Source organism: Triticum aestivum, chromosome 3A (assembly GCF_018294505.1).
Source record: "Triticum aestivum cultivar Chinese Spring chromosome 3A, IWGSC CS RefSeq v2.1, whole genome shotgun sequence".
NCBI lineage: Eukaryota > Viridiplantae > Streptophyta > Magnoliopsida > Poales > Poaceae > Triticum > Triticum aestivum.
The window spans coordinates 734,744,712-734,756,748 of NC_057800.1; the positions used below are offsets into that span (position 1 = coordinate 734,744,712).

At 42.9% G+C, this 12,037-nt stretch overlaps 1 protein-coding gene across 1 annotated transcript; it reads left to right on the forward strand.

The window, feature by feature from the left end:
* Positions 1-7,349: 7,349 nt before the first annotated feature.
* On the forward strand, positions 7,350-11,165 carry LOC123059570 (F-box/FBD/LRR-repeat protein At1g13570). The gene is made up of 4 exons (XM_044482106.1): positions 7,350-7,562; positions 9,303-10,150; positions 10,248-10,403; positions 10,506-11,165. Exons 2-4 carry the CDS (start codon positions 9,329-9,331, stop codon positions 10,590-10,592), a joined length of 1,065 nt encoding a protein of 354 aa, XP_044338041.1. The 5' UTR covers positions 7,350-7,562; positions 9,303-9,328; the 3' UTR covers positions 10,593-11,165.
* The last annotated feature ends 872 nt before the right edge of the window (positions 11,166-12,037 follow it).

The window sequence follows — 12,037 nt, forward strand, 5'->3', positions numbered from 1 at the left end:
TGTTGCTTCCTGCTCCATGTTCCAGTCCCATGGTACATATAAAGATGAGAAGTACGCAGCAGTTTTGTGTTAAACGATGGCTGCATGGTTAAGAAACTAAGCGTACACACATGCACGAGAGTTCATAGGTAAGGCTATAGTTGTTCGTGAATACAAGTTCTCTATCGTTGGATTTTAATTACGACAAGATCCGTATATGCTACTGGCCAATTTAATTCCATGCTTCCTTTGATCCTAGGTCTCCTCAATCCCAAATTTGAAAAGGTCGGGATGCTATTTTGTCCAATCTGTTCCTTTATTTCCTTTTCTTAAAAAATTTATGAATCTCCAAAGCATATGTGATCCAATCTGGCCTCCCTTTTTAGGCCTACCAGTTAATCAATTTGAAGCTTGGTGGGATAGCATAGGTGTTTTACAAACGACAATTTCAAGTAGAATATCCGGTCGATATCATGATCGAGGATGCAGAGTTCTCCACGAACAGCCCACCCCTTTCGTACATGAAGAACTCAGTTTACATCTGCATGAACGACGTATGTCAGTCAGCTCCGTCTCCTTCCGCAAAGTTTGTCAATCTTCTTCGGCAAGTTCGACTTTAGTTGTCACCCTAGCGGCCGCAGTTTCATGTCCAGCCAACCCACCATGCATGGCCTCCATAGTGCACCGTCCTCATCCTCTGATTGGATTTTTTGCCGACTGATTGGATTCCACCTCCAGCACATCCTGCAGCCCTTATTTCTACCCGTTTGATTCCACAACATGCAGTTTTAGTCTTTATGGTAGGATCATCCATCCATTGCGTTCCTTGGACATTATGCTACTCAAAAAATTACTTGGGTGTGACGAGTCTGTGGACTTTGTATAGCACATGATATCTATGGAGGACGCGCGCGCAAGCAGGTGATGGGCGATGATTTTACAAAATTATTGATGCTAGGATAATTATGTCTATCTTATATTAAGGAATTTTGACCTTTTGATTTATAATGTATAATGTATCCGTAGCCATCAGATACTACCACTTAGGGGTGTCTTATTCCCTTGGGACTCTCTCAGTTCCCTAGGAAAAACGTAATTTTTAAAAAAAATCTGAGAAATAAATTTGCTCACGCTTAGAAGTCCATATACATTAAGAACTCTTGATCTGATCGTTCCATACGAGAGCATGCATGTTATTACGTGAGGAAAGTGTAAACTAAGACCTCCTAACAATCAATTTACAAATAACCATTGGATCTTAATTTTACGACTAGGATTAAATGTTATATGGAAGTATATTGGATTGTGCTTAGCAGACAATATACGTTTAGAATTCTTGATCCAATCGGCCCTAAAGACCCAATACATGTTCCCCTAAAAAAAACAGAGTCCATAATACATGTTACGTGAGGAAACATGTAAACTCAGACCAACGAACAAGCTACATCTTCTCAAAAAATAAAATAAAATAACGAGCTATACATTTTTCACGGGGAACGTACTAATCCATTTACCCATGCATGTCACGCAGCCAGCAATATACTATCGCAGATAAATGCATGTTTGTTCCCTATGTTCAAAATCTGCGTACAGTACCTAGGTGTCATATACATACATCTAGGTACGAGGGATAACTATTCTCTTACCCACAAAAAAAGAACCAATTGTTCTATTCCAATAATATAGGTACCCAGTTTCAAAAATAAAAGTACAAAATCACAATGTGTGTAACCTGTATACTATATCAATCATGTCAATAAATATCATTTATAATACTTCCTATTCTCTCAAATTTTTGTATCTTATGCACTTAGTGTTGTAAAAATATATAAAGAAATTAGATCCGCAAAATTCTAAATCTATCTACAAAATATTTGTAATAACGAAATACTAGATTCGAAGATAACTGTAACTTCTAAAGGGGTGCAAGTGCGTCCGAAAATCACGGATTTTAGACGTGAATGTGTGTATTTTTACTTGAGGCAATGACTATGTGTGTTTAAAGCTCAATAAATAAGATATTTAATGATCATGCAAAAAATTATGACCGACTGTAATCAATAAATAATCTTAGTTCATACTAATCAAAAGAAGGAATGTGCTCACGTACAAAAAAGAATTATGGCATAGGTGTCGCTAGATAATGCTATAGATCATACGCTAGAGTACCATTTAGTTGTCACCAGTCAAAGAAAGGTATGTGATTACTTTTCTTGATGGCTCGGTTGAGATGTCGGAACCATATTCTAAACTCAAATAGGTTTCAAAAATATGAGAAATGTTAAACCTCCAATATATTTAGGAGGTTTCAATACTCCAAGAATTTAAGACTGACCATGAGAGAGCGCGATAGAGCACATTTGAATTCGGCGAAGATCGACCGAGTTATGTTGTAAGACATTACAAAACAATGATGTCACCAACTGTAGTTGTGGCACAAAGATCAACACAAAACTATGATGAATATAAACATCAGACATGAACCACTATGTTCTGAATATATCCATATCAAATTGGAATTGCACTCACATATATTCCTCTATACTATGAACAAGCCCGTGCAGATGCACGGGTTGACGACTAGTCATGATAAATGTTTATTATTCATGCTAGAATTGTATTAACCAGAAACTTGATACATGTGTGAATAAATAGACAAAACAAAGTGTCCCTAGTATGCCTCTACTAGACTAGCTCGTTAATCAAAGATGGTTAAGTTTCCTAACCATAGACATGTGTTGTCATTTGATGAACGGGATCACATCATTAGGAGAATGATGTGGTGGACAAGACCCATCTGTTAGCTTAGCATAATGATCGTTTAGTTTTAATGTTATTGCTTTCATCATGACTTATACATGTTCCTCTGACTATGAGATTATGCAACTCCCGAATACCGAAGGAACACCTTGTGTGCTATCAAACGTCACAAGGTAACTGGGTGATTATAAAGATGCTCTACAGGTGTCTCCAAAGGTGTTTGTTGGGTTGGCATAGATCGAGAATAGGATTTGTCACTCCGTGTATCAGAGAGGTATCTCTGGGCCCTCTCGGTAATGCACATCACTATAAGCCTTACAAGCAATGTGACTAATGAGTTCGGTACGGGATGATGCATTACAGAATGAGTAAAGAGACTTGCCGGTAACGAGATTGAACTAGGTATGAGGATACCGACGATCGAATCTCGTGCAAGTAACTGAAGGAAATATGCCCTAGAGGCAATAATAAAGTTATTATTTATTTCCTTATTTCATGATAAATGTTTATTATTAATGCTAGAATTGTATTAAACGGAAACTTAGTACATGTGTGAATACATAAACAAACGGAGTGTCACTAGTATGCCTCTACTTGACTAGCTCGTTGATCAAAGATGGTTAAGTTTCCTAGACATTGACATGAGTTGTCATTTGATGAATGGGATCACATCATTAGAGAATGATTTGATTGACATGACCCATCCGTTAGCTTAGCACTATGATCGTTTAGTTTGTTGCTATTGCTTTCTTCATAACTTATACATGTTCCTATGACTATGAGATTATGCAACTCCCGAATACCGGAGGAACACTTTGTGTGCTACCAAACATCACAACCTAACTGGGTGATCATAAAGGTGCTCTACAGGTGTCTCCGATGGTACTTGTTGAGTTGGCATAGACGGAGATTAGGATTTGTCACTCCGATTGTCAGAGAGGTATATCTGGGCCCTCTCGGTAATGCACATCACTATAAGCCTTGCAAGCAATGTGACTAATGAGTTAGTTGCGGGATGATGTATTACGGAACGAGTAAAGAGACTTGCCGGTAAAGAGATTGAACTAGGTATTGAGATACCGACGATCGAATCTTGGGCAAGTAACATACCGATGACAAAGGGAACAACGTATGTTGTTATGCGGTTTGACCGATAAAGATCTTCGTAGAATATGTGGGAGACAATAGGAGCATCTAGGTTCCGCTATTGGTTATTGACCGAAAACGTGTCTCGGTCATGTCTACATAGTTCTCGAACCCGTAGGGTCCGCACGCTTAACGTTCGGTGACGATCGGTATTATGAGTTTATGTGTTTTGATGTACCGAAGGTAGTTCGGAGTCCCGGATATGATCACGGACATGACGGGGAGTCTCGAAATGGTCGAGACATAAAGATCGATATATTGGACGACTATATTTGGACATCGGAATGGTTCCGAGTGAGATCGGGAGTATACTGGAGCACCGGGAGGTTACCTGAACCCCCCGGGAGGTATATGGGCCTTATTGGGCCTTAGTGGGAGAGAGGGGAAAGGAGAAAAGGAGGGGGCGCCCCCCCCCCCAAGCCCAATCCTAATTGGGAAGGGGGCCGGACCCCCCTTTCCTTCCTCCTTCCTCCCCCTTCCTTCTCTCCTAATCCAACTAGGGAAGGGGGGGAATCCTACTCCCGGTGGGAGTAGGACTCCCCTTGGGGCGCGCCTAGGAGGCCGGCGTCCTCCCCCTCCTCCACTCCTTTATATACGGGGGAGGGGGCACCCCATAGACCCACAAGTTGATCATTGATCTCTTAGCCGTGTGCGGTGCCCCCCTCCACCATAATCCACCTCAGTCATATCGTAGAGGTGCTTAGGCGAAACCCTATGTCGGTAACTTCATCATCACCATCATAATGCCGTTGTGCTGACGGAACTCTCCCTCGAAGATCTACTGGATCGTGAGTTCGTGGGACTTCACTGAGCTGAACGTCTGTTGATCGCGGAGGTGTCGTACGTTCGGTACTAGGATCGGTCGATCATGAAGACGTACGACTACATCAACCGCGTTGTCATAACGCTTCCGCTTACGGTCTACGAGGGTACGTGGACGACACTCTCCCCTCTCGTTGCTATGCATCACCATGATCTTGCGTGTGCGTAAGAAATTTTTGAAATTACTACGTTCCCCAACAGTAACATACCGATGACAAAGGGAACAACGTATGTTGTTATGCGGTTTGACCGATAAAGATCTTCGTAGAATATGTAGGAACCAATATGAGCATCCAGGTTCCACTATTGGTTATTGACCGGAGAGGTGTCTCGGTCATGTCTACATAGTTCTCGAACCCGTAGGGTCCGCACGCTTAACGTTCGATGACGATTTGTATTATGAGTTATGTGATTTGATGAACCGAAGTTTGTTCGGAGTCGCGGATGAGATCACGGACATGAGGAGGAGTCTTGAAATGGTCGAGAGGTAAAGATTCATATATGGAAGGTTGCATTCGAACGTCGGAATGGTTCCGAGTGATTCGGGCATTTTTCCGGAGTACCGGGAGGTTACCGGAGCCCCCCATGGAAAGATATGGGCCTTATGGGCCATACGAGGGAGGCTAACCAGCCCACAAGGGGCTGGTGCGCCCCCCACATGGGAGGAGGCCGAATTGGACTTGGGAAGGGGGCGCCACCCCCCTTTCCTTCTCCTACTCCCTCTCCTTCCCCTTTTACCCCTCCGGTAGTAGGAAAAAGGGTGGGGCCGAATCCTACTAGGACTGGAGTCCTAGTAGGACTCCCCTCTCCCTGGCGCGCCCCTTGTTGGACGGCCTCCTCCTCCCCTCCTTTATATACGGGGGCAGGGGGCATCCCAAAGGCACAACAACACAAGTTGATCTTTTAGCCGTGTGCAGTGCCCCCCTCCATAGTTACACACCTTGGTCATATCATCGTAGTGCTTAGGCGAAGCCCTGCGCCGGTAACTTCATCATCACCATCACCACGCCGTCGTGCTGACGCAACTCTCCCTCGGCCTCAACTTGATCAAGAGTTTGAGGGACGTCACCGAGCTAAACGTGTGCAGATCGCGGAGGTGCCGTGTGTTCGGTACTTGGATCGGTTGGATCGCGAAGACGCTCGACTACATCAACCGCGTTACTAAACGCTTCCGCTTTCGGTCTACGAGCGTATGTAGACACACTCTCCTCGCTCGTTGCTATGCTTCTCCTAGATAGATCTTGCATGATCGTAGGTAAATTTTTTGAAATACTACGTTCCCCAACACTCCGGCGATCCACAAGGGCAAAGATGGAGGATTTGTTGAAATAGTTTTCTAGACCGAGGATCGAAGACGAGGAGGAGTTCAAGAATCGAGGAGTGTCACCGACTTGAAGAACGATTTAGGGGCTACCAATGGAGTCCCGGACTAGGAGGTACCTACCATGTCGACTCCCGGCTAGGTGGGCTAGGACAAGGACCTCCTTTGTCGGTTCCATCATGGGACCCATGACGCATACAAGGAAGATTCCACAAGGTTTGATGCACAAGAGGAGGATCCTAGGCCACCAATACATTATATAAACCAAGACTAGGCTAGTCAATATATCATATTCTAGACATCCTAGAGACTTATTCACATCCAATCTCATGGTAGATCACATGTACTTCGTACCCCATCCACAATCAATACAACAAAGCATGACATAGTGTTTTACCTCTTTGAGAGGGCTCGTACCTGGGTAAATATCGTGTCCCCTGTGTCCTTGTTACCATCTAGCCAAGACTACCAGATCAAGAACCTTACCCAAGATCCGCCGGATTTAGCTCAGACATAGTGCAAGTATAATATAATGTCATCACCACCTTGACATTTGAATTACATTGTAAAAACAAAAATTACCTTGCCTTCAATTGAGGTTGTGTAATTTACTGCAACAAAGACAAAAATATAGACCTCCTCCAATAACATAATAAACCTTCATGCAACACAACTAGAATGGTTTGACGTAACTAACCACACCTTTAATATGTGTATACGCTAGTGCGACAACATTACAATAGTTCGACTAAACACTAAACATATAACAGTCTATAAACATTAGCTATGCACAATATAAAGGTAATAAGTTTCATGATCAGTCTAGTGGCCATGAAACACCATTAGAATATTTCACTTAAACTCAAAATCTTTAATAGCTATATTTTTTTAAAAATGGTGCTCACCACCATCACAAAACACCAGGATTGAAGAACGAGGCAACACATGTTGGGTCTAAAACAGCGCACGAGGGCGCGGGAGACCCGGCCTGCCATGAAATGGAAACACAAACGACTGGATGGAATTGACATCGTGGGACCATCTTAATTTGTCATGGCGTGCGAGCAGCCGAGTCGGTGTTTGTAGGCATTGGTGTTGGCTATGCACATCTTAGTCTTGTAGAGAGTCTTGGTGTGTAATACTTGTATTTTCTTGATGCGATTTATAAATTAAAAAAATCTACCCTTTATGAGGGAAAACCCCCCGAAAATGGTAGGCCACTCAAGTATTCAGCCCAAGGTAAGGACCAACGGCAAAGAAAAAGAAAGGCCCAACATAAGGAGTAGCCATCCAGCCCGCCTGGTTCACTCTCAGTCTATCCCCAAGCCCAATTCGGCAATGCCACTGCTCAGCGAGTCGCCGGCCAATTGGGCGTTTCCCCATCTGGCGCAACCCTCCGGCGGCGGCGCGGCGGCATAGGCATCCGGCGCGGCGTCGTGCCTCCGTTTCCACATCTTAGCCACACGCCGCAGCAGGCGAGCGGCGTGGCTTCATGTGGCCTGTTTATTGAAGATTATTGAAGAAAGAATACTAGGTAATTTATTCCGGCTTCCTGTTTCATTTCATGAGATTTGTTCGCAGTGAATTCACGAATTATTGAAGAATAAGGATTTCATGTGGCCTGTATCGCTATGTTCTTTGGGCTATTAGATCCCCGTGAGGATTAATCAGATTGTTTGTGACAATAGCAGATTATAGTATGTTCTAGTTAGTCGCATGCTTTTTTTAGATCCAGTTGCTTAACTGAATCCAGTTTAGTTCCCTGCTATTTACATTGCCTAGTCTTATTCTCTAGCTCCCACAGTACTAATCTCGTAGAATTAATCTTTTTCACAGGTAGTCTTGTACTCCATCCGTCCCAAAATAAGTGTCGCAGACTTAGTACAACTTACTAAGTCTGTGACACTTATTTTTGGGATGGAGGGAGTACTTGGCATGGCCACACATAATCTAAAATGCTAAAAAGAACGAATACGGGGACACGAGATACGACCTTTTCCGAAAACAGCCCATCGGAGACATGGCATACGACATTTTCCAAAAACAGCCCATCGGGGACACGGCAAGTTTGTATAACAATAAATAAATATATGCCATGTAATATAGAGTTAAAGACAAAAAAAATAATGAGAAAGAGATCAGAATGGAGAATACTGCCCCATTTGTTGTCTGTTGTCTCCTATTTCAAGTGGTTGATTGATCATCCAGACCAGATCCAGGTCAATTGTCATTGCAACTTGCAAAACACATCACCAGGTGGTTGTCCTCCTTCACTCTCACGGTCTCACCCACAGATGATTGGCTACCTGCGGTGGCGCCACTCCCAGATGTTGTTTTCTAACATGAAGCACCAATCAACAGTTCAGAACAACATGAGGAAGCAACAAGCAAGCAGCATCACAGGAACAGCATGGTGAAGCAACAAGGAAGCAGCAGCAGCAAGGGCATTGGGAACAGGGGAAGCAACCAGCAGCAACTCAACAAAAAATGGATTCAGATAGATGAAAGGGGTCGAGGTTACCTGCTCCAGCTTGGTTGCCGTTGGGAGGAGAGGCTTCTGCACTTGGGAGACGGCGGCAAATCCATATGGCGGTGGCGGTGGCGACTCCAGGAGGTGGCGGCGGCGAGTCCAGCATCTGGTAAACCATATATTTTGTGGCGTCGACCAGTCCAGGAGGTTTCCCAGCTTTGTAGCGGCCGTGAATGCAACCTGCAAAGAAAAGGGCTTTCCTATCGGGCCGAAGCGTAGTTTGGCCGACCGAGTCCCCCACGTGACCCCTGCGTGTCCCTGCCGTGTCCTCCCTTTTTTTTAATCCGTAAATCGCGAAATATGGCGGGATACCGAGCGTGTCCCCTTGTCCGGCCGTATCAGCACGGGGATTTGGCAACTTCTGCCGCGTCCATGCTTTGTAGCTAAAATGACAAAACTGCTAAATCCGCACTTTCAGCTTGCAGCATGATCGCACATGTATTCAACAAAAGAAACCCCTTTCCAACTTGCAGCATGGGAAATGGTTGCTATTCAAGATCACAAATTAGGATATTGTAACACATGTCAAATGATAATCAAGCTTTTGAGCTTACCAGTGCAGTAGTCAAGTTCAGTTCTGTTTATAGAAACATACCGGACTTGCTTCCCTAAACTGCCTTCTCTCGGTTGTTCCTTTTTTTCTATGAACAAGCAACTTACTTAGTGCACCATTTAATTTCAGCACGTGTTGTATTTTTAGTGATAGCACGCTAATATAGGCTCCCTGTATTCTGGAAATGTTAGGACATCTTAATCCGGATTCTGAAGAAATGAGTACCTGTAAAAAGGCCAGGGCGGAATCTACATCTGTTGTGAGTTCAGACAGACTGAGCAGTCTACCTCCAGAGATAAAGGGCGACATCCTAACCCGTCTGAATGTCGAAGAAGCGGTTAGGACTAGCACCTTATCAACTACTTGGAGGGATGCATGGACTAATATGCCAAAAATATTTCTGCCCGATGGAAATTTTGCAAGAACCAAGTTCGTCACATTAGTCGATATGGTGCTATCACTCCACAAGGGAACTGTAGAGAAGTTCGATATTTCAGGTAGCAAAACTTACCATAACGAGTTCGGCAGGTGGATGCTCATGCTTTCAAGGAGATCACCAAGATCAATTATAATGGAGTTGAAATCAGGGCCTGGTTATAGGATTCCCTCATGTCTATTTTCCATCGGCGATTTAGAGATTCTGCACCTGCAAAACTGCATCATCAGCTTGCCCCAGGTATTCCAAGGTTTCAAGAGATTAACTCGCCTCAACCTGAAAAATTTCTTGTCTACAGACACGGAGATCCAAAATCTGGTCTCCTTCTGCCGCATACTGAGTTTTTTGGAACTAGCTTCTTTTGAGGGCATCAACCATCTAACCGTTCAAGCTCCTAAACTGAAACTTCTTTATGTTGTTGGGGACGTTGAAGACATTAATTTGGATGCCCCTAATTTGGAGATGGCTGCTCTCTTTCTTGATCACAAAGCTATAGCACATCATTCTGATCCAATTGTGCTTCACAAGGAAAGCTATGTCAAGCAGTTACTGGGAAGCCTAAGTGACATCAAAACCCTTGCAATTAGCGACTCTTTACTGAGGGTGAGCTATTATTAGCTCTAGCATTACTATGGGCTTCTTTTGGCTCCTGACTAATCTGTATTGACACTTCCTTTTTGTTTTTCTGTTCATGGTGTAGTATCTATCAAAAGGTTGCATACTTACAAAGCTCCCTGCCGTGTTTGCTCACCTGGAGGATATTTATCTTGCGATATGCTTTGGGGACCAGCGGCAATTCTTGGCCGCTTGTTCATTGTTTCAGAATGCCCCTAACTTAAAGAAGCTTGACTTGTGGGTACGTATGCCTCCAGTAAATCCTCTCCCTTCCTCAGTCATTCAGTCCATGTTCATTCTTATATTTATGGCACCTAATTATTGAGTTGTGAAAAAAATGCAGAGTCAATCTAAGAGCACATGGGATCAGGATCAGGATCAGGCGAGCATTCAGAGCTTACCATGCAAGTGCAATTGGATCATCTCGTAACAGCCAGTGTGAAAGGTTTCAGGGGTGTGGACTGCGAAGTTGGTTTCGTGGAAAAGCTACTGAACTGGGCACCAGCTCTGGAAGAAGTGAAGATAGAATGGATGGGCAAAACAGAGTGCAGCATGGTTCTTGCTAAGCTATTAGCTCTGCCGAGGGTGTCTCCCAGGGCGAAGGTCATTGTTACATTTTGATAAGCTTGCATCCCTGTAGTCTACCGAGCATCCCCCATCACTTTGCCGCCAAGTAGGACTGTTTGATCTTTCTTTATGCCAAGACTAGATGATGGTTATATATGTGTGCATTTGAGGCAAATCATCAGGCAGAGGGAGTACTTAATGTGCTATTAGCAAGTGTTTTCCTTTGTTGAGCCGGGGACACACAAGCCGCTGTGGTACGAATTCTTTGCAATGTGTGCATTTGAGGCAAATCATCAGGCAGAGGGAGTACCTAATGTGCTATAAGCAAGTGTTTTCCTTTGCAATGTTGTTAGTACGAATTCTTTGAATATCCATGATGCTAATGATGATTGCACTAGTTATGATGAAAATGTCTCCTATAAACATGTCAATTTTTGTGGAGTGCATTGGGTTTGTAAGTACACACCAAATAGGGAAGATAGATATTGCAAGAGGCATAAGTACTTAGAAACCAAATTGTTGCAAGAAGAGCTAGATGAATGTGCTGAAAGATTCAATATTTTTCGCGCCCCTTGTGAACTTTGCAATGAACATGGTCATTTAAAGCTCCAATGCAAATTGTTTCATGATCGTATCGTGTCCAAAAATTGTGATGACTTGATTTCCCTTGCACATCATAGTGAACTTATTTTGCTCTTTCGTTATGAAGAAATTAAACGTATAACTAAGGATATTCCAAAATTTGTCCTTGATAAAGTTCTTCATTTTGATCTAGAGAAAATTTATATGTATTGTGCGGTGAATTGTATTGAAAATCCTTATATTGCCAATTACGTAAAGAAAAGAAAACAAATAGAAGATGAAGAGAATACTAATGAAAGGGAAGAGACTTCCCAATACCCTCCTATTATTTCTTATGATGAATCAGGTAACGAGGATGAGCCTTCTATTCAACCAATCTCATTAATAAGGAGCTCCAAAAAGAGGATTGAACCCACACATGATGTGGTGAAGAAGAAGAAAAGAAAAAGGAAGAGAGGTAAAAAGGTATCTCTCCCAGATAAAGTTGCTCCTATTATTGTTGTGCCTCATAAAAATGAATCAAAAATAATTGTGGAAGATGATGCACTTGATGATAATCTCGTTATGCCTATTGCTTGTTGTGATGATTATGATTGGGAAGATAATGATACTTCTTATGATCTCGAAAATATTTTTGGCACTTGCTTGGAAGAATATGATAATAATGTTTGCTATACTATTGGTGCTATCCATACTATTAATGATGAGAGTGATTATGCTTATGAT